Source organism: Plutella xylostella, chromosome 20 (genome assembly GCF_932276165.1).
Source record: "Plutella xylostella chromosome 20, ilPluXylo3.1, whole genome shotgun sequence".
Classification (NCBI taxonomy): domain Eukaryota; kingdom Metazoa; phylum Arthropoda; class Insecta; order Lepidoptera; family Plutellidae; genus Plutella; species Plutella xylostella.
This window is the reverse complement of record NC_064000.1, coordinates 7,905,166-7,929,305: the sequence shown is the minus strand read 5'-3', so window position 1 is coordinate 7,929,305 and position 24,140 is coordinate 7,905,166. Positions and strand designations below refer to the sequence as shown.

At 41.8% G+C, this 24,140-nt stretch overlaps 1 protein-coding gene across 1 annotated transcript; it reads left to right on the top strand.

The window, feature by feature from the left end:
* The first annotated feature begins 7,927 nt into the window (after positions 1–7,927).
* LOC105388755 (arabinose-proton symporter) lies at positions 7,928–13,437 on the top strand. The gene is made up of 7 exons (XM_048628254.1): positions 7,928–8,172; positions 8,899–9,095; positions 9,879–10,043; positions 11,304–11,456; positions 12,188–12,314; positions 12,684–12,922; positions 13,230–13,437. Exons 1-7 carry the CDS (start codon positions 8,091–8,093, stop codon positions 13,434–13,436), a joined length of 1,170 nt encoding a protein of 389 aa, XP_048484211.1. The 5' UTR covers positions 7,928–8,090; the 3' UTR covers position 13,437.
* The last annotated feature ends 10,703 nt before the right edge of the window (positions 13,438–24,140 follow it).

Genomic DNA, 24,140 nt, shown 5'->3' with positions numbered 1-24,140 from the left:
GTAGGGGTTGGGTGCTATATTGAAATGTGATACTTACCCTTATGACTAACGTCCCTAGTGCTTAGGGCTGGTACCTACCTAATAACTCTCAATTTATATATACCGGGAAGCGGTTTTAGACTAGCTCAGCTTGACGCCGGCCTCTGAAGGAGTGCCTGGTCGCCTGGGGGATCTACAATGACCGTGAAGCGGTCCTAACTGTCCTGATCTTGATCCTGAGGCCCCTGGAGGGAAATAACCTCGGTAGGTGTACGGGGTGAGAATTAATAATGCCGATTAATTAGTGTAACACAATTCAGGCGGCACTGGACCCGCTTTATTTACAACCAGGTTAACTTATATATCTAGGGTACTTACAGCTTATGTACTTAATATTAACACACTACACAAATGCACAAATACTTATCACGGTTATTGATATTTGTATTGGTCGGGCCCTGACGGGGCCTACGCGGATGTTTCTATCTTAATAAAGGGAAGGAACACAGGGTACAGGAGGTCGGGCGGATACCGGTGGTATGTGTGGATTTGTTCCAGGGTTTGTGGAGTGTACTTGTGTTGATAGAACGTGTGGCTGAGGGCCGGTGTGTGTTCAGCGATTGTATAGTTCGGTACACGGCCGCTTTAAACTAGGCGACCCAGGCGTCCGTGTATTCCGGGGAACCTCGATCCGCTAGTAGGCGACCCACAGCGTAGGGAGGACGGTGTTGTGAGCTTAGTGTGCGTGAATAGATACTTAGATAGATACAGGTGCGGGGAAGGATCTCGGGAACGGACTGATCACTCGCCGGAGCAGGAGGTGACGAATGGTGGCCGGGCGGCGGTCCGGCGGCTATTTATAGGCGGGTCGCCCCGCGCCCCTTGTATTCTCCGGAGTCGCCTGTGTGGTGCCCCACCTCGACTCGCGGGCGCTCTTGTGGCTTCGGTATGTGGGTAGGTGCGGTGGATGGTTTGGTAACGGCTCGTTACATTCTCCCCCCTCAGCAGGAGAATTTTTACCTGTTAAAAATTCACAGGTTATGTAGATACATACAAGAAAAAATAAAGAGAAAGGTGCATGTACTGGTGCATTTGTTTACAACAGGTTCCTACTTTATCATCTGGATTCAGGATACATTTTATTTACTTAGACATTTGTTTCAGGTTAATTTACATTTATAATATTATTAACTTTGGAAAAAAAGATTACACGGATTATTGTCCATGAGCATTTCATCCCTGCTTGGTGCCGGTAAATTCGGACGGAAACGGTATATTATATTCGGGATTCTTTTCTCCATAAAAGATGTGAATATTTTGTTTTTACAAGACATGAGCAATGATAAAATGCATGGTTGGATTTACTTACATTGTAGGCTATGTATGTACAACTTATTGAGTACTGATATACATTTTCCTGGTAATTACATTAGGTATACGGGTTCAGCTTTTCGGTATTTACATTGCAAATAAATTAAAATTTAATATTTATACGGCATGTGCCCTTGCGCCCTTGCGCTGAAATTTACTCGGTCGGTTTGACACTTGACATTGACTTGACAACTAAAATTCTAACCTGTGTACGTTCACAGAGTAACGTATTGGGCTGCGTTCAAAAATTTACAGTCTTTATTCTAAGTCTGAGCAAAATTTTACTTGCGACTTTGATGCAATAAGGTGGATGTTATACGTTTAACATGTCTGTGTGTCTATTATTTACTTATATCATATTATACTACGGACTGTACTGTGTGTACTGTGTGTGCATTTGCGTTTACATTTTTACCTATTTCTATATTTTCGATATAGATTGCGGTTTTTCGGTTGTATATCTATAATTAAATTACAAATTATACATAATAAAGTTTTATGCGGTACGGTACGGAATGACTAGGTCATAAATATAAAAATGTTTAAACTTTTTATGGCTATTTGTCTTCAATCTTCATTATGTTGATGATTGAGGGTAGGTTTGGAATAATTGTTTCGTTCGGCATCGCATGAGTACCGCGGCTAGGCACATCTGGCGATGGGTGATGACGTCGTCGGTAGGTATCTTATTGCTTCGGTTCGGTGGAATTTGGTTGCGGCGAGTTTGATGAAGATGATTTTAGTCGTTCTTTGTACTTTTTCACATGATGAAGAACATCTTTATACATTCCGGGCCAATAATATATTTCGGCAATGCTTTTTAGAATTTTTCCCGTGCTCCGGTGGCCTGTTGTTGTCGGTTCATTAAGGTGTTGTTCGATAATCGACCTTCTCTTCAATGTGGGAACGCATAATTTCCACTGCGATTGTGCATTGGTCTTGACCCCGTACCTCGGATTTACAATTCGTTTATGGAGTGAGCCGTTTTTGATTGTAAATGTTTTGTCATTTTCTGGTGATTTTCGGGTTTCGGACATTTTCCTCTCGAACCATTCTTTTCGTTCCTGGATTGAATTTGTGTCGGGATATCTTGGTGGATGTTGTTGCTTAGGTTTTTTCTTATGCTTGCGGGATTTTGTCTTTATTGGGCCGTTGATTATATTATTGTCTGGTGGCGTTGATTCTGGTGCGACGACTTCGGTCACTTTCGGATTATTTTCGGTGTTGTTGGTCCAGGTTATTGTGGCTCCTGCCTTTCTTAGGAGGTCTATGCCTATGATAACTAGGTTTGGCGGTGAATAAGCTGGTAGTACGAAGAGTTCGTGTGTTAATTTTCTCTGCCATATCTCGATTTCTGGATCTATTTTGAGTTTCACGTCCATGACTCTGCCATCTGCGACGGTTACTCGCATCCCTGTGACTTTTTCTGTGTCGGCGTTTGTCGTGTTCTCTTCATAAATGTTTCTACTGATGTATGATCTGGTGGAGCCTGTATCAACTAACGCTCGGTATGTGATTTTACCTATTTTCACGTCTTCGAAAATTCGTTGTTCCGGTCGGTTTTCTTCGGCGGTTATGTTCGTGTCTCCGAACTTGGTTTCTCTTCTGCAGCAGTTGCGCGTTAGTCTCCCGAGGACTCCGCATTGGCTACAGAACAGTACTTGCCTGCCCCGGCATTCCTTGTGTGAGTGGCCTGTTTTGCCACAGTTCCAACAGCATGTGGTCTTGTCGTATTTTTCGTGTATTTTACGCGGTTCTGGTGATGTTTCTGGATGAATCTTCGGTGTCTGGCGGTGTCGGTCTGGTCGGTGATTCCACTGTTGAGATGAGGATTCTTCTGTGATCTGCTCGTACTCAGCTGCCTGTTTGATTAATTCCCCGAGGCTGGTGAAGTCTTGCTTCTTGATGTAGTACTTGTAGTTCGCGTTCATGTTTTCGTAGACTCTTTCTTCTTTTTCGGTTTTGGTCATTTTTCCGTACCTTCTCATCAGGGTTTGTATGTCGGTCAGGTAATTGACGAATGATTCACGGTGGTGTTGTTTTCGTGCGATGATCATCTCGAGCAGGTTCTTCTCGTATCCCGCCGGGTAGAAAAAGAGTTTGAAGTCTTCTAAGAAGTCTTCCCACTTTTTCCAGCTGTCTGAGTTGTTTCTGTACCATAATAGCGGTTTACCTCTTAGTACTTTAGGTAGTACCTGGAGTAATCGGTCCTGCGGGACGTCGCCTGATGACGTCAGTTCATCCAAGCGCTCGATGAACTCAACCGGGTCGCATGCGGTGTCGAACGATATATTCCATTCCCTCACGATGGACAGGTTCAGCTGGCTCGCGGTTCTGGTCTGGTCTTCGGATGTCATCTCGAAGGTCTCCTCCTCTTCTTGTCTGATGTGGTCGGACAGCTGCTTCCTCAGCTTGTCAACGGTTAAATTTACGGTCGGTAGCTTCCTTTCCCTACTTTCCCTTATTAATTCCTCTTTACTAAGGTTATAAATCCAAGAAGTTGGCATTTGATGCTGTATATTTACCTACTATAAAACGGGGCCAGTTTGTAATCGGTTACGTGAAATTTAAATAAAAATGACCAACACAAATTTACTTGCTCTTAACTTTTGGATTGTAATTTTTATTAAACGGGGTCGGTCGGTCGGTTGTGGATCTATTTTTAGAACAATTACGGGTAGATAGTTAAGTTGAACGGTTAGTCGGTCGGTCGGTTATTTCTAATGATTTACAAGTTATTACGGGGGGCTAAATTATATTAAATATTGATGAGAATTAGTGGATTTTTACGTTGGGCGCCAAATGTAATGTAGCAGCTCAGCAGGAGCTGGTCTGGATCACCGGGGAGCGACCCCTGGGCGAGTCGACCTGCCTGGCCTTCCCCGAGAGTAGGGGTTGGGTGCTATATTGAAATGTGATACTTACCCTTATGACTAACGTCCCTAGTGCTTAGGGCTGGTACCTACCTAATAACTCTCAATTTATATATACCGGGAAGCGGTTTTAGACTAGCTCAGCTTGACGCCGGCCTCTGAAGGAGTGCCTGGTCGCCTGGGGGATCTACAATGACCGTGAAGCGGTCCTAACTGTCCTGATCTTGATCCTGAGGCCCCTGGAGGGAAATAACCTCGGTAGGTGTACGGGGTGAGAATTAATAATGCCGATTAATTAGTGTAACACAATTCAGGCGGCACTGGACCCGCTTTATTTACAACCAGGTTAACTTATATATCTAGGGTACTTACAGCTTATGTACTTAATATTAACACACCCAAGTAACATTTCATTAGAGCTTAGGTTGTAAGAAATGCCTTTAGGTTTTATAAGGGTTGTGAAAAGGTTAATGCTTTGCTATCTGGTCATATTGAGTACTTGGGAATGATTAATAAGTTCTAAAACCAATTGTTTATTAATACAACCTTGGAGCTGCTGATAAGAGTTTAAATTAACGTTATTTTAACTTGTGTTTCAAGAGCATATAGTTCTAGGATCTTATAGTTGTCGTAGACTCCTGATTAAGTTCTAGAAAAGCTAGCATTTATGCTAAAGTGAGAGCTTAAGGTTAAATTTTTAACCTCGATACAACCATACAGTTATGGAATGTTGAAATCACTTATAAGTAATTTTTAAAACCTATCTTAAACCTTTAGGCTGATGAGAGTTGTCTAGGCAAACAAATTAGGACTACTTGGTGAAAACCAAAAGCATTAAGCACTGGCTATGAGCTAAAGGCATGATTTAAGTCTTTCAAGAATATTTTAAAGCTTTAGAGGCATCCTCAAAATATGTTTAATGCTTTTAAGTAATTTCCTAACGGCCGCCATATTTTTTCACTGAAATTTAAAATAAAAACTTACCAAAAAGATACATTTTAATTAATTAGGGGAAAATTCAGTAGCGTGTGCTTTATAATTCCAAATATTTGTTTTTTTATATAGACAGTTCTTTTATTTCTAATATAACTTTAAACCAAACATAAAATTTTATCTATTTTTTTAATTAAAATATCTTCAAATTTATTATTTACAAAAGGCCCGTTACGTATACAGAACTATTATCCTAAAGTATCACGATAAAGTGCTAGTCGCACAAGTTTTTCATATTTCCTGACTTCAGCCTAACTACTTACTGTATTTTTTATTAATACAACACTTACTAGTTAGCCATTTTGAATCTTGGAAAGTGTCAGGTAATGGCGCCATTTATTATAATTATTATAAAATCTTACACAGAAACATTTTAAAACCCGAGAGTCCTGGAAACGCATTACAAATATCCATCAAATATGTTTCAAGTTATAGTAGAGTTACATCCAAGACTAATTTAGAACTTAAAAGCTGTCTTCCAAGGTTATGTTAACGTTATAATAAGGTTGTGAAGGTAATATTTAGGTTCTGTGTAATTAGATCAAAAGGTTCTGGGTTTGAGCTATAGGTTTTGCTGTAGCTCTCAGAAAGGTTCTAAAACGTGGGCCCTTTTTGCACTCAGGAGGTTAATATAAGGTTAATATAACGTTATTAAGCCTTCTAAGACTTACGAGTTGATTTCCATACAAAGGTTCTAGAACCTTTTCAAAACCTTTCTAAAACCAAAAATGTTACTTGGGACACTACACAAATGCACAAATACTTATCACGGTTATTGATATTTGTATTGGTCGGGCCCTGACGGGGCCTACGCGGATGTTTCTATCTTAATAAAGGGAAGGAACACAGGGTACAGGAGGTCGGGCGGATACCGGTGGTATGTGTGGATTTGTTCCAGGGTTTGTGGAGTGTACTTGTGTTGATAGAACGTGTGGCTGAGGGCCGGTGTGTGTTCAGCGATTGTATAGTTCGGTACACGGCCGCTTTAAACTAGGCGACCCAGGCGTCCGTGTATTCCGGGGAACCTCGATCCGCTAGTAGGCGACCCACAGCGTAGGGAGGACGGTGTTGTGAGCTTAGTGTGCGTGAATAGATACTTAGATAGATACAGGTGCGGGGAAGGATCTCGGGAACGGACTGATCACTCGCCGGAGCAGGAGGTGACGAATGGTGGCCGGGCGGCGGTCCGGCGGCTATTTATAGGCGGGTCGCCCCGCGCCCCTTGTATTCTCCGGAGTCGCCTGTGTGGTGCCCCACCTCGACTCGCGGGCGCTCTTGTGGCTTCGGTATGTGGGTAGGTGCGGTGGATGGTTTGGTAACGGCTCGTTACAAACAAATATCTGCCCCAGATGGGAATCGGGGCACACTGTACTTATAACAATCAGACAATTACAGATACAACGTCCAAACGTAAAACAATGCTAGAATCATTTCTAGTACCCCCCCCCCCCCCCCTACTTCTTTGTTTGATAACGACATCTAAATTGTGAAATAGTCATATCTACCGAGACGATGACTTTTAAAAAACAAGGTGAAATATAATACAAAATATTATCAAAGAGTAAATAGGAAATTTAACAGTTAACGTTGTAATAGGTACCCAGAAACATAAGCTAGTCAAATAAAGAAGCTGTATACATACGTAAATTATTTATATCTTATGTACACACCCACAACCAAGATACGTACTTGATACATAAAATATTTGGAAAATCCGTTAGTACGGTAGAAGTTTAGTATTTTTCATTATTTTAATATAATTATCTGCATCTACAAAAAGCCACTGCTTATTAAATTACCCTAACGGAACTCACAAAAGGTAGGCAGTGTGAATAAGTTGATACGCACGTCATTCGGAAAGGTTTTCGTGCGGTAGCTGAACCACTGAAAAAATGCAGACGGCAACATTAAGCTAGCTTTTTTCGTTTAGGAGTAATTATATGATGCTTTATGCAGAGAATGCTTTTAGCATTAAGTTCGCCTATGTACAAATTAATTTATGTGCAATAAAGAATTTAATGAGCGGTGGTAGCTCAGTCGGGTAAGCGCCCGCTTCTCACGCAAGAGATGCGGGTTCGAATCCCGGCGCGCTGACATGTACCAATGAGTTCTTTTAACTTAAGTACAATGTATACCATCGCTCTTACGGTGAAGGAAAATATCGTGAGGAAACCTGCATATATCTAGATCTAGCACATCTAGATATGTGAACCCACCAATCCCCAGTGGACCAGCGTGGTGGGAAATGGTCCAAGCTTAGGAAGGCAGTTTAGACCTTGGGGATATGCACAAAGGTTCCACTCGAGAGAGCCAGGTGCAGGTACTTACACCCCCACAGAGAATAGAATAGAATAGAATTTAATAATAATAATGCTTTTCTCAATGATTGTTTTTCATTGCCCGCGATACACATTCGATATCCTATGTTTTCTACTACCGCATTCGAGATAAGCTTAACTTAACGAGGTACAGTTAACCCGTATAATAAGTGATGATTCATGATTATTTTTGAAATCTCGATAAAGACGCAGATGAAAAAATATTAATGTACTTAAAAACAAATGACTGTGTCAAGCTATAATGAACTCTATTTTAAAAGAGATAAAATATTTATCAACCCAACTCTCTTTGCTTCTAAAATGGTTTTTCAATCTGTGAACTCCTTTAGAGCAATCTTATCGTAATAAATTAAATAAGTATTAAGTCATAAGGAAAAGTAAACAGACTCTCATGTAACTCAGTAGTCCTGCAGTGCTCTGACTGTGATACACTTATTTTATTTTAATTAAATAAAAACTGTGTGTAAAATATATGTAAAAAAAAGATATATAATTTAATTGATTGAACAAGTGTAGTTATAAAGCAGAACCAAACATGTTGTTATTCAATAGAGAAGTGTTGTCAAACGTGAAGAATATAAGGAGGACGTTTATTGAAATTAATATCAAAATTATTGGTAAGTTCGAAATTCGACTGTATGACAGACGGCGTAAATCTAAAGTTGTAATGAGACCAATAGGTTTAATTTTTTCAGTTCCCTATCCATAGTAAATTCACGTTTTTTTGTTTAACGAAATACCGAAAGTTGTGTAACAAAAGTTGTTCAAAATGATCCCCCGATTCCCCCCTTTCGGTTTAGTATACAAATTTTGCAACATCCTGTACAAGTACAATACAAAGTGTAGATCAAACTTATAACACCCAACTTTATATGATTTATTTTAAAAGGCAATTTACCTTAACAATTTATTAAACTTGTTCCAATAAGGAAAGGTTGGATTTTCCTGCAGAAATAAATTATTCATATTTTTAATACCTAATAAGTATTAATACAGCTTAGTGGCATACCTGCGTAATACCTATATTTAATAATATATGTATTGTATACGTCCTGTTTTTAATTTTTGTATGTTCACACAAGCTTTCCATGCTCCCATGAATGTAACTAAAGTATATTTCTTTTTTATCTCAAATACTGAATTGATAAGTGCATAATATTATGTAAAGTTGTGAAATATTAATAGGTAAGGTAGGTACCAGAATTTATTCAACAAGAAGAATGTCATAACGACGTCAGCTTCATTATAGTTGTAGTGGCCTTAGACAACACAAGTTCCATAATATGAGTATTTTATCCTACATTACCACACCCAAACCAAACCTCCACATTTCTCACCCACAGCGGCCCTGCCAATCTTCTTCTACGGTCTCTCTCAAACATGGCCGGCACCCCACGCCCCCTCCCTAACCGAGGCTCAGACATCCTGGCTGCTGTCTGGAGTGCACCTGGCTGCCCCCGCGGCGCTGGTGGTGGCGGGTGCCGCGGCTGACAGGCTGGGACGGCGGCGTCTGCTGCTGGCGGGCGCGGCTTGCGCTGTCGTGAGTGTTTTGTTTTTGGCGAAGAGTGGTGATTGGTTGGGATGGACTGTATAGTATGGGATTCGGCTTACGCTGTCGTGAGTGTTTTGTTTTTTGAACTTATTGTTTATTGGCTTCTTTGTATTATATATTTTGCTGACTGTTCGTGGACTTAAGAGTAAACATTGCCCCGGTTGGGTTTTAAACCTGGCATGGTCACCTTAATTCCTATCCGCTATATTAAATTAAGTAAGTATCTGAATTAATACATTAATGTCATTTACTTGTGTTTACTGTTTTTTACGCTATATCTGTACGCAATAAGTATTATTCTTAATATTTTATTTGATATCATAAAACCATTATCTTAATTACCGTATAAAAAATAAAGTACGCATCTTCAGAAACTACTTGTTTATGTAAATTTCACAATTCTGTAACTACGCCTTTTAATTTCATCCTCCGAAGGTCGAGTTCAAATATGAGGCCAAAACGAAGTGTTATGAGTTGACACTTCTGAAACTGTGTGTATTGGCATGGTGCGCGTATCTTCAACCCAACTGCAAAATTGAGATTATGGGAATAACCTTTCAGTCTTGAAGGAGTCAATATAACCTGTTGGGTGACCCAGTACACCAGTAAATTCTGCCCTACACGAGCGAACGTTTGCAAAGACGAAACTACCTCTACATATTCGCCTTTGTCTAGGGAGGAAAATGATATTGAATTGCCTATGCGACTATTCATCTCGTGCAAATACACGTCACACATTCTCTTTAAACCAACCCATAACTCTTCTTCCAGCTAAGCAGCATCATCAAGCTCTCCTCCTCCTCTCCAGCCGCCCTGATCTCCAGCCAGGTGGTGGGCGGGCTCGGCGCGGGGGCGCTCGTGATCGGCCCCCTCTATGTGCAGGAGATGACGGGGGGGAGTCGGAGCGGGTACTGCCAGTGGGTGGTGCTGTCTTTGGTGAGTGCATGTACATACCTCACAGGTAGCCACTAACCGGGGATTATGAACCAATCTCTGGTTACGATGTAACCGAGTATGGCAAATTTAGGGCTTAGTCGAAGTTTCATCATCCTCTGTTAGATCATAACAAGGGATTAGTTCGTCAATTATATCATAACTAATCCCTGGTTATGATCTAACCGAGTATTATGAAACTGGGGCTATGGGGGATTAGACCTCTCTATGTGCAGGAGATGACGGGGGGGAGTCGGAGCGGGTACTGCCAGTGGGTGGTGCTGTCCCTGGTGAGTATAGTCTTCTACTTAAGGTGAAATATAAGGCCAACTAGCGTCCAGAAAGGCTAGTACGGGGCGCATTTAAGACTTGACAAAAGATTTACATCGCCCTCACTCACATCGCGCAGCCTCAAGAGTGAGAGCGACGGAGAACTTTTGTCACGTCTTATTAGCGCCCCGTGCTACAGGGCCTGGAGGTGCCGGACGCCGGTCGAGAGGCGACGGATAGCGAACAATTGTGATCTGGTAGTCTAAAGCTGCGTACAGACCAGCCAAACGAACGCCAACGAACAGATTTCGTCGACCTTCGTTGCTGCAATCTGCCCTGTATTATGTATTATCATAAATATCCATCGTTGGGCGTTCGTTGGGCGTTCGTTGGTCCGGTCTGTACGCAGCTTAAAACGCTGTTTTAATTTAATTCCCTGTAGGTACATACTTATGTATCAGCTGAAACATTATACTTCAACTATGTTAAGCTGAAAATGGTAAAAACTAAAACTATGTACCAGACCTACCTACAAATTTATGATTCTTTACATTACAAGTGAATGCTCGCTCTGAGCAGTGAGGGCAAAATTAATCCATGAAGGTCGCATACGCACATATCCACTTGTAGTGCGTGCGTAATGAACGTTTTCACGTCCACGTCACGTTTTCACAGTTCAACCACCTTACCTCCGACACATTAGCAATAAATTTTCAAACATCTTTCAGATTTGTCAAGCAAGCGACGCTGTTTGTTAATTGCTAATGTTAGGTAACACGCTTAATTTGTTTTAGCGAAGTATGCTGGTTACCTTTCTCAGACCTTAATGCATTATCCAATACTTCCAGATTCTGTTTTGGATCACAAACGGACAAATCTGTTGCAAATTTAAAGCGGGCTGCGTTACAGGTTTCTCCTAGTGGTCCCATCTGTGTAATATTATTTGTGAACACTTTGGATAAATAAATAATTATATTGTTATTCCGATTCCAGGCTCTTGGCAACCTCTCGTCCTTCATCCTCAGCGAGCTGGTGTCCGTCTCCACAGCATGCTGGCTGGTGCTGGCGGCGCAGGTCACCGCCCTCGTGGCCCAGGCGTGCCTGCCAGACACACCCAACTACTATGTCATGAAGGAAAACAACAAGGTAAAAGTCATGTCTTCAATTGTCTCTCCTAGCTCGTTAGGTTGCCTGGAAGAGATCGCTTTTAGTGAGGCCGTCCTTATTGTTTTAGGTCTTAATGTTAACTTATTTTTTATGTACAGTAATAAAGGTGTACTATTTCTTCTTTCGTGTTAGTCAACATGCGAATTGTTGTACTACTACTACTACTACTAAAAGGTTCTTGTCGGTGGGTAAAAACAAAAGAGCTATCTATAGACCACGGTTTATCACCAAAATACCTCCCAAACTATGACTCAAGCTCCAAGCCTCAATAGGCCATAAGATATATCCTAACTAATATTATAAATGCGAAAGTAACTGTGTCTGTCTGTCTGTTACTCTTTCACGCCAAAACTACTGAACGGATTTGAATGAAGTTTGGTATAAATACGGTCTAGACCCTGGGAAAGAACATAGGCTACTTTTTATCCCGGAATTCCCACGGGAAAACTTTTTAAGGCGAAGCGAAGCGCGCGGGGACAGCTAGTATGTAATATTTATGCTTAATAATAATTAGGGTAGGTATAGACTTGACCGATTAGGGGTTAAGGTTGCTTTGGATTGACTAATAACTATGCTCTGATTTCCTCTGAAGTAGATAAGGTAGTTTGTTAGAGAGCTACCGTAACTTGTGCCCAGCAGTCTTTTCAAAGCATATTCTGTTAACCCTAACCTGGAGCAGTTTTAATGACCTCCCATGTATTTATTTCCAGAAAGCCTCCGAGACGCTCTGTTGGCTGAAATGCGTGAGCTCCACCGACATCACAGTCCGGGACGACGTCAACTCGCTCACGATCGCACAAGTACATGAATCTACTAAACTGTCGCCGTCACGTATTTGTAAGTTACCTACTATTTCTCCCCTAATGATTTGAATATAATGGTATTTGACGACCTGATTGCGCAGTGGTTGTTGCCTCTTATTACTGTGCCGATGGTCTGGGGTTCAATCCCCTGCCGGGCCAGGTATTTGCTTTCAGTTTTGGGGATTTACTGAAAGTATTGTTTGTAACGCTCCAGTCTTGTAGGAGACCCATGTTCTGATGACATTATTAACGTAACTAGAAGCTGGCGGGTTTTCTGGGTCCTGGGCAGCTCAACATGATATTCAGATAGGTGTCATTATGTTACCCCTGGATTAATCTTAAGTGAGGTTGGCTAGGGTTTTTCAACAACGTAACCATAATTTCCTTTAACTTTCCGTTTCAGTCGCAGACAAGACAACCATAGAAGCGTTCTTCATAGTCCTCCTACTAACAGTTCTGAGAGAGCTATGCGGATCCCTCACCATCCTCACTTATAGCAATGAGATATTCGATGCTGCTGATCGGTTCACTCCTACCAACTGCTTCATTCTGACCAGCAACCAGCAGGGGATCCTGGTGGCTATGGCTCAGGTGTTGGGACTCATGTTGTCGTGTCTGATTGTGAACCACTGTGGAGCTAAAGTGAGTAAAAGATGTTTTGGTAAACCTACTTTTACCTAATAGAGGAACATCATTATGATAAATACTGTATCATAAAGTCCATTTAACATTTAAGAACGAATATTCTCGAGAATATTCAGAGCTCGTCCTTGCCGCAATAGACGACCTTGCAAAATAACCCTTGACACATTCCATCCGCAGCCCGCAAAATGATCAAATCGCGCAATAGTCAAAGTCAAAGTCAAATATTTTTAAAGTACCGTGTACCGTAATAGTCATGTACCGTGTTACCTATTTCAACATGCCTTAACCTAAAACTTCCTTCCAGCCGCTCCTCCTCGCGTCCACCATGCTCATCTCTCTCAGCACCAGTCTGCTAGGCGTGTGGTACTTCGTCTCTCACCACGGCGCGGCGCTGCCGGGCTGGGTGCCCGCGGCGGCGGCCTGCGCAGGCTCGCTCGCCGACGCCGTGGGGCTTCGGCTTGTCTGCTTCAGTGTCGTCACTGAGATGTTCTACCATAGGGTGAGGTTCTAGTAATGGTGTTCGGTGCATTTGCAACCTAACACCTTGTGTGCGCCCGCCGCGCCGCCGCCGCTTGGCGACACTTTACCTAAAGACATCAGTTCACGTTCGGACAGCAATTACGCCGCGTGTGCTCACCAGCATATCAATAATTATCATTGTTCACCATCAGTCCATTCTAGTTATAACATATTGAAGTGAAATAAACTATTATTAATTAATCAAGCATCTTATCATTTGAACTCTAGTACTTTAACGTACATTTTTGGTCCTTCGAAACCTATCGAGGATCACGCGCGTCGGTATCGGTTACTCGGAACTTTGACTCGCGTGTGACTTGTGTGAACCAGTGAAGTGGTGGTGAACCTAGCAGATTGGATTTCAGTGAGGATACTCCTCGCTTATCAACTACAGATAGCAAGGCTTTGCGTGTGACGCAAGCTTGCACTCAGCATCAGCAGCAACAGTAATCAAGTAAGATCTACCCTTACTATACCTTATCAACCATGAGCATGGATACAGCAATGGATTCTCTCTACGAGAGTCAAAAGAACATCTTCGAAGCCATGACCAAGCTTCTTTCTAATATGAAAAAAGACCCTGCCGATAGACGGACTGTCGACAACTGTAGGCGGAAAATGGAAATGTTAGACTTATTATGGTCGGAGTATGACGCCAATAACAAAAAACTCCTTCCATATGAGTCTATGGAGCATCAATACTTTCAAAAAGGTGAGTTCGAATCAACAAAGAAGCTCTACCGTGACATCAAAGCATACATCGAGAACTTGGAAGGTGAGATCAAATCAAGCGCCGGCAGGACAGCAGCAGGTCAGCAACCAGCACAGCAGCAGCAGACTAAGCAACCTCCCGGGAAACCCCAACCTGGGACATCAGCACAGCAGCAGATATCAGCCACGCAGGCAGTGGAGCCTGCAGCACAACCAGCGGTACAGTATAAGTCGAGAGGGACTAACAGCAAACTCGACGACTTACTCCGTAAGCAGACAGTTAATTTCAAAGCATTTATCAGAACGGTTAATACCATAAACATCGAATCGGTTTCCGAGAAATGGGAGTTTCAGGATTTATTGAAGTCTCTGGACAGCCGGTGGACGGTGATTGACTCTCTTCACTGGGACATCATCGACGCATTGGAAGGTGAGGAGGACGACGCATATGAAAGTATGTTTAGCAGACATGAGTCAACATATAATCGTATCAAAAAGGCGCTAAATTCTAAGATGTGGTCAGTTTCACACATTGAAAAGTCTACACCTACAATAGAATTACCAGTCTTCACGGGCAGTTATCAACAATGGGTGTCATTTCGAGATCTATTTTTAGAAACCATACATAAAAATCCATCGTTATCAAGTGCACAAAAGATGCAGTTCTTAAAAAGCAAAGTGAAAGGCGACGCCGAGCGACTTATTCAGCATTTATCAATCAGCTCAGAAAATTACAGCATCTGTTGGAAAATTTTAGACCACCGTTTCGAAAACAAGAAGTTAATTTTTACTTCACATGTCAACACTCTTCTGAATTTACCTAACATGCAAACGCCAGCATGTAACCAAATTAAAAAGTTACATGACATCACCGTGGAAAGCCTCCATGCTATTAAGAATCAAGGCGTGGACATAAGTACTTGGGATCCTCTACTTGTGCATCTCCTATCGCAAAAATTAGATAGCATTACGTACGGTGAATACGTCGAATCATTAGGCAACTCGCGAGAACTACCAATTCTACAGGATTTCCTAGATTTCTTGGAACTCAAATTTATCACGATGGAATCGGCGCGTAGAAGGCAGGAATGCACACCAAAAAGCAGCAACATTCAACAACAGCCACTTCCCCATCAAGTACCTACTCAGAAATTTTCGGCAACTTCAAGCCCAAGAAAAGCATTCGTTCCCAGGAACGGCAACAACGAAAACGTGGGCAAACCATTTTTCAAGTATTCCCACGCATCAACAAGCATCAAGTGTCCGCTTTGTGAAGCCGAACACGGTTTGTTCATGTGCGACAGGTTTCTGAACATGCCTAACGATATCAAATTAAAGACACTGAACAATCATCAACTTTGCATAAATTGCTTGTATGACCATCGCGGTAAAAAGTGCATTTCGACAAAAACATGCCGAGCATGTAACAATAAGCATAACACGTTGCTACATGACGCCTTAGCAAAGCAGAAATCCCAGGAAATGCCGCCGCCGGTAACTAGAGTAGCAAATAACAGAAATAATAATTCCCATGTGTCACAGTCACAGGGTGATGCATCGGAAATTTTACTAACTACAGCATTAATTAAGGTGACTTCAAGGGATGGAAATCAACACATTATGCGAGCCTTAATAGATCAGGGTTCCCAAATTTCCTTGATAAGTGAACGCGCAGCACAGCAACTAGGTATAAAACGTCAATCATGCAACGGAGTTATATTTGGAATAGGAGAAAAGGAGAACAATTGCAAGGGGATGCTCGACATAACTTGCCAATCATTACACAGTGACTTTGTTTTTAATGCAAGGGTAATGATAATGAATAATTTGATTAAAAATCTTCCGCAAAAAACATTCAGCAAACCAGCATGGAGCCATATATCAGATATCAATTTAGCAGATCCCGAATTCTATGTCAGCCGCCCTGTTGACATTTTATTAGGTGCGGAAATTTATTCAATAATCATGATGGACGGAATGATTCGTGGCGATGAAACGCAACCCCTGGCCCAGTTGTCGCAACTAGGGTGGATTCTTTGCGGCAGCGTGACTACTTCGTATCACTGCAACGTCGTTTTAAATCAAATTGAAGACATACAGCAATTCTGGCACATCGAAGATATCCATGATCAAACCGAGATGTCAGCCGAAGATCAAGAATGCGTGGAATTTTATAATTCTACTACGCGTCGTCTACCCAGTGGCCGCTATGAAGTAGGGCTACCACTAAAGCTCGCTGAAGTTGAAAAATTAGGATCAACAAAAGAAACCGCCATGGCGCAATTCAGCAACTTAGAGCGTAAATTAGCAAAACAAGATTATCTAGCAGAGCAATACAAACAGTTTATGAAAGAATATCAAGAATTAAATCACATGAAAATATCAGAAGACAGAGAGAAGAAGGGATGCTATCTCCCACATCATGCTATTCAGAAAGAGAGTGAAACAACGAAGGTACGAGTTGTATTCAACGCAAGTAGCAAAAGTACTTCCGGTCTAAGCCTCAATGACGTCATGCACAAGGGCCCCAATCTACAACAAGATCTCATGGGACTTATATTGAAATGGCGACAATATCGCTATGCGTATACCAGTGATATTGCTAAGATGTACAGGCAGATTATGATGAGAGAAGTAGATCAAGAATATCAGAAAATTGTTTGGCGCGAGTCACGTGATCAACCAATACAAATATATCAATTGGCGACCTTGACCTATGGAATGAAGCCAGCTTCGTATATAGCAATGATGACCTTGAAGAAACTAGCAGCTGATGAACGCCAACATTACCCGGAAGCATCAAAAATTGTAGAAAGTTCATTCTTTATGGACGACTTAGTCCATGGCGCGCACAGCATAGAGGAAGGGAGGCGAATTATTTCTGATCTTAACAATCTTCTTCAATCAGGAGCATTCACACTAAGAAAGTGGGCATCTAACGAGCCCACACTTCTATCAGACATTCAGCAAGAACAACACAGCAATAACAACAATTATACATTCAGATCAGAAAGCACGGCGAAAACTCTAGGCCTCCAATGGAATTCCGAAAATGATACATACACATTTAAAACGGACATACACAACCACTCATCATCAAAAATAACAAAAAGAGTTCTTCTATCGGAAATATCACGGTTATTTGACCCGCTCGGTTGGATAGCACCCGTAACAACAAAGCTAAAATTACTTTTTCAAAAGGTATGGTTAGAGCCTAATTTACAATGGAATGATCAAGTCCCCAAGGACACACAGGAAGAGTGGCTGAGATTAAAAAATGATTTAGCTACACTAAGCGAGTTCGTGATTCCGAGATGGCTAAACAGTCTACAGGATGACGTCATAGAGTTGCATGGATTTTGTGACTCATCGACTAAGGCTTATGCTTGTGTTATCTATGCACGCATACAGAGGGAGGGTCAGGTTTCCGTAGTGCTCGTTGCCGCCAAAACCAGATTGGTACCAAACTCAAAATCAGTGTCGCTTCCGAGATTGGAGCTATGTGGAGCAGAATTATTATCAAAACTTATGTCAAAGGTTACAGAATGCCTACAAAATTATCATAAAAAACTATTTGGCTGGTGTGATTCTATGGCAGTACTTGGATGGCTGCAGGGAGAGCCCCAGCGATGGAAACCATTTGTGGCAAACAGAGTTGTAAATATTATCAAAGTCATGGGACCCGAATGTTGGAGATACATAAAGACGAAAGAAAATCCCGCTGACGCGGCTAGCAGAGGCTTGACGTCATCGCAACTAAAGGAGCATTCGCTATGGTTTAATGGGCCGGCGATCTTATCAACAACAGCTGATTTGAATAAGGAGCAACAACAAGCAAACTATTCCACCAATCAGGAAATAAAAATTACCAAGCAATCAAATGTTGTCCAAAAAGAGCCACCATCATTTAACATTTATGAGAGATTGTTTGAAAAATACAACTCATTCACAGAAATGTGCAGAAGCCTTGCATGGATTCTACGTTTGAAAATACCTAGAACAAGCAAAAAAGTAAATTACCTAACATTACAAGAACTCAATCACGCAAAAATGCTCATAATTAAATACATACAAAGAAAAGAGTTTCAAGTGGATATCGAGAGATTGGAAAATGGACTTTATCCACAAACAAACAGCAACCTATTGTGTCTCAACCCGTACGTGGGCGAGGACGGCGTGATGCGAGTCGGAGGCCGACTACGTAACGCCAACATCGACGAGGAAACGAAACATCCCATCATAATACCATACGATAGCAAATTAACAACGTTACTTATCAATCAAGCACATGAGTTGTGTTATCACGGTGGACCACAACTGACATTAGCAATTTTACGTAAACGTTATTGGATTATAAAGGGTAATCGAGCCACAAAGAAGGAATTGCGTCGCTGTATCACATGTAGAAAGCACGAACCACTGAAGCAAAAACAATTAATGGGGGACTTACCAGAATACAGAGTCAACCCCGCACCAGCATTCTACCATACAGGCGTCGATATGACAGGATTTGTTGAGGTCAAGGCCAATAAAGGCCGCGGTATCAAGACGACAAAAGGCTACATTGCGCTCTTCAAGTGTCTCGTAACAAAAAGCATACACATCGAGATAGTATCAGATATGACCAGTGAGGCCTTCTTAGCAGCACTGCGTCGGGCAAATGCTCGCAGAGGCCCAATACAGAACTTATATAGCGACAACGGCACCAACTTTTGCGGCGCCAATAGGCTATTACAGCAGGAATATGACCAAATCCAAAGCACATTCGACGACACCTTACTAGGAAGCATAGCCGACATGAACATTCAATGGCATTGGAACTGTCCATCCTGGCCAAGTGCAGGTGGTATATGGGAAAGATCAATTCGCAGCTTGAAGCAACATCTGAAAAGAGTGGTTGGACATCAGAAATTGACATATGAAGAGTGGAGCACTTTGCTGGCACAAATCGAAGCGTGTCTTAATTCACGGCCCTTATGCGCCCTATCAGATGATCCGAATAACCTGGATTTCTTAACACCAGCTCATTTTTCAACGGGAAGACCAGGCCAAAGCATTATAGAGACCGCACACGATGCCAGAACTAGATGGTATTTAATCTCTAAGCTCTTCCAAGACATATGGCAGCGATGGAGAGATGAATACCTAACCACATTGTCACCGAGAAGCAAATGGTTAACACCTAAATCGAACATCAAAGTCGGAGATCTGGTAACCATCCATGACGACAACATGATATCAGCAGGAAAGTGGCCCATGGGGCGTGTAACCGAAATACACCCAGGCAAAGACGGCCTAGTGCGTGTGGTAACACTAAAAACTAAAAATGGATTTATAAAACGGCCTGTTTTAAAGTTATCAATCCTACCCCTACACAATCAAGAAAACAAACAAGAAGAATTGCCAAAAAACAACACGGACAGTGAAGCACAAGGCAACCAGCATAGCAAGACAAAACAGCAAGCAGCAACTCAGCATTTCAGCTTTATGGCAATAGCACTTGCCTTAATATGTTTTTTGAATATACTGTGTCCAGCATCAGCATCATATAATATAACAGATTTAGAAGGCAACAGAACATTGTATTTTGATTCATTAGGGAAAATGCAAATTCTGGGAGATGAGTGGCGACTCATCACTTACTATAACATGACACCATATTGGGAAGCAATCACGGCAGTAAATAAATATTCAAAATATATAGATCATACATGCAAACAAATACAAGAGCAAAACTACTGTCATATGATATTATTACAAGTAGGTCACGATGCCAACGAACTCCAGCATTACAACGAGTTGTTGTTGAATCAGCACTTCTCACGGTCAAGGACTCGTCGAGGCATTATAAACATTGTAGGCAATGTTGCAAACTCCCTGTTCGGAGTATTGGATGACCGCTTCGCCGAACAATATAAACAAGATATAGAGCATATTCAAAGGAATGAGAATCATTTATCTTATTTACTTAAGAACCAAACTTCCATAGTTGAAGCCGAATTTAACCTATTAAAGAGAACTGAAGAAACCATCGCTAAACAACATACCATCATAAATCAACACATCAGTCAGCTTAGTGGAATCACCAATTCAATGCAAACAGAAATACAAGGAATGTCACGATTGCAAGATGTTACCCTGTCAGCATTAGCAGTCAGCAATATGATTCAGAACTTACGAAGAATCCAAGACACTCTTTTAAACACAGTTACTGATATTTATCACGGCCAAATAAATGTGCACTTGTTAACACCCAATCAGTTGAGAGAACAACTTCAGACCATATCAGCCCAATTAACAAATGATTTGAGACTGCCTATAGATAACATACAAACAGATTTTTATAAGATGTACAAACTCCTTAATATTCGCGCCAGAATGTTAGAAGACTACTTCATTTTCGAAATCACCATACCATTAATTAGCCGAGAAAACTACAACCTATACAAAATAATACCTCTACCACATCAAATAGATCAGCATATGATAAGCGTTGTCCCAGAGTCAGAGTATATAGCAGTAAATTTGAGAAAGGACTCGTATATCCTAGTGTCCTATAACGAATTATTAGCATGTAAATATGAAGATGGCTCATACAGGTGTCATTTATCATCTACTCTCAATCATCTAAACTCTGATGAACAACTCTGTGAAACCGATTTAACCAATAAATGCAAAACAACCAAAACTGTCTGTCGAAATAAATGGACACAATTAAGCAACCCATCAAGCTACTTATACTTTGTCTGCAACACATACACGATAAGAGTCATATGTGACAAGGAAGTAGCAGTTCGTCAACTCAGCCAGGTTGGGATCATTGCCCTCGACCATACTTGCATAGCAAAAGGAAGAGATATCACGATACACTCCCGTCAGCAGAACCCGAAGTCTGTAGTAAACATTGAGGCAGACGTATACATACCGAGTATATCAATAAACAATGTGTTGAATATTTCTACACCAATAGAGACAAACTTAAATGAAAATATGGACCCTAAAATTAATGGGTCCTTAAGCAGACTAGGAGAACAAATTAGAGAAATGAAAACTGTAGTGAACAGCTACGAGAATGAGAGTATATCGAGTCACGACATACACCAGTACTCCATAATGTACGTGCTGGTGTCAGCAGCGATAGTGGCAGCAGCAGTGTTCCTGTGGAGACGCCGCCGGCGCGCAGGGGCCGCCGGCCGGAGCGCGCCGCGCCCCCCCGCCCGGGCCGCGGCTGCCGCGCGCTCCCGCCACGCTTCTTGTGAGATGGCAGATATGTGTAGTGCGCGAAAAGTCTCTTTATCCGTAAAAAGTGATTCATGTGAAAATAGTGTTAGTGTGCATAAACCGAATCGTAATTTCGGTCGTAGTGTTAGTGAAAGAGTGAAGGGTAGGCAAAATAAAGCCACCTCACCAATTATGAACAATCGCGTATTTAGTGTGCACGATTCTTTAGTTTAGTTATCATTAACATTTAAGAATATTGTTTTATCACCTTGTAAGCATTTCATTCATCTCATCATTCATTATTATCATGAAGTACTATCAAATATTGTAAAATGTCTTCCAGCATCATTTCCCGGTCGGGAGCATGTTCGGTGCATTTGCAACCTAACACCTTGTGTGCGCCCGCCGCGCCGCCGCCGCTTGGCGACACTTTACCTAAAGACATCAGTTCACGTTCGGACAGCAATTACGCCGCGTGTGCTCACCAGCATATCAATAATTATCATTGTTCACCATCAGTCCATTCTAGTTATAACATATTGAAGTGAAATAAACTATTATTAATTAATCAAGCATCTTATCATTTGAACTCTAGTACTTTAACGTACAAATGGTTACAATGTTCCACTGCTTTATAAACGGTTCTTGCAAAGAGTTCTATTATCTTGGATAGATGCGTCTACAAGGGCTTATCTGCTTCACTTGGTTTTGCTGGTTCATCACCATCAGGCAACGATCATCCACTGTCTAGTCTCCAAACCAGCTTACCAAGGTAAGATTCGGCGACAATCAACGCTCTTTCACTGCTGGACGTAGTATTCTCCCAAGAAACGGCGACACAAGAGACACTACACTCTTTTGCTATCGGCTTTCCTCATCCATCCTCTCCTACAAGTCTCCTGATCGTCTGGTACTGGGTCTGCCACTACGGGGCGGCGCTGCCGGGCTGGGTGCCCGCGGCGGCGGCCTGCGCGGGCTCGCTCGCCGACGCGGTGGGGCTCCGGCTGGTCTGCTTCAGTGTGGTCACCGAAATGTTTTACCACCGGGTAAGATGGTTCTTCAGGGATAGATGCTTTTGCATAGTCTGGTCTGCTCTGGCAATAACTTTCCACTGCTCTGTAAGTCGTTCTTGCAGAGAGCGCTAATACCTTGGATGTACCTAAGCGTTCGCGAACGCTGGTCTTCTTCACTTAGCTTTGCTGGTTCTTCATCATCAGGCAACGATAACGTAAGTAATTTAGCGACAATCCACTGCTGGATGGAGAATTCCCTCTAGGAGCTACACTAAGGGACACGACAGTCTTTTGCTATCGAAATTCCTCATCCATCCACTCCTACAAGTCTCCTGATCGCCTGGTACTTCGTCTCCCACCACGGGACGGCGCTGCCGGGCTGGGTGCCCGCGGCGGCGGCCTGCGCGGGCTCGCTCGCCGACGCCGTGGGGCTCCGGCTTGTCTGCTTCAGTGTGGTGACTGAGATGTTCTATCACCGGGTAAGATTGTTTTACTGGTAACAGTCTACCACAGCAGCTCTATAAAGGGTTCTTGCAAGAAGCCCAATTCCTCGAATAGATTCGTCTACGTGGGGCGGTCTGTTTCATTCGGTTTTGCTGGATCATGATCAACAGACAATGATATTCCACTGTCTAGTCCCTAATACCGGACTTGGATACATCCTATATTTTAAAAATTATAGTAATTATTCAGGTATCAGATGTTCCAGCATTGGGTAAACAAGATCCATTATACAACAAACTTCCATTTCTGTACAACAGGAGCATCACTACCTCAAAAGTATATTTTCATTATCATCAAACATTTATCTCCTTCCAGATTCACCACACGGCGTCTACAATCTTCATCGCCATCACCGCGCTGATCAACCTTGGCCAGACAAGGTTCTTCCTCCCTCTGGTCTCCTGCATCGGATATCACCATGTCTTCTTCATATTCAGTGGAATCTCCATCCTACTCTTCTTCTACGTAGTATTTAATGTCCCAGAAACAAAAGTAAGAGAGGTTGATGAAATTTATGATGAGTTGAAGGAAGACAATGGTGCTATTACAGAGGATGAATCGGATATGGTGTACCCTCAACTGCAAGACGCCATTTTGAATGAAGGTTCTGCGTATATTCTGACTCCGTTCATGAGCAGACGGATGTGGAATCGTTGAAATTAATAAGGGAAATTAGTTTATGCCTAAGGATGTGTAAATATGTATACAATTATAAATAAGTAAAGTACTTATAAAACTAGGTGGACCTCTAAATTACTATTAGTAATAAAATTTTGTATCAAATATTGTTTCCTTTTTACAGTACCATTTTACCTTTTAATAATGATGATTGATGATAGATCTATCGATGCACTAACATCTTTATGAGAAATCAGTATTTTAAACGATATAGGTAAGTACCTATTCTTACTTAACTTTATGGAATATGAGACCACAATCTAAGTAAATACTCACGTAGAAATATACGACCTTATACTTACTTGGTCTACATTTTACAGTTACTGCGTGGCAATAGAGCGACACACATTTTAAATCTATAACGCACCCATTTTTAACTAAATCCATCGGGGGTTAAAAAACTTCATTGGTTTTAGACACACTTCAACTCTTCAACCCATAGAACAACGCGCACTTGGGTTATCAACCAAATTATCACACCCATAGACTTAGTATACTAGCGTAAGTATATACTAAGTCTATGATCACACCATACCTTTCTTGTTGGAGTAAAAAAAAAACAAAAGAAC

Bases quoted from the DNA above. Each gene is read 5' to 3' on its own strand.
- LOC105388755 (XM_048628254.1), top strand. From the start codon at position 8,091: ATGTTGTTATTCAATAGAGAAGTGTTGTCAAACGTGAAGAATATAAGG. The intron at 10,044-11,303 runs GTGAGTGCATGT...TTCCGATTCCAG, and splicing joins AGTGGGTGGTGCTGTCTTTG to GCTCTTGGCAACCTCTCGTC. The intron at 12,923-13,229 runs GTGAGTAAAAGA...ACTTCCTTCCAG, and splicing joins TGAACCACTGTGGAGCTAAA to CCGCTCCTCCTCGCGTCCAC.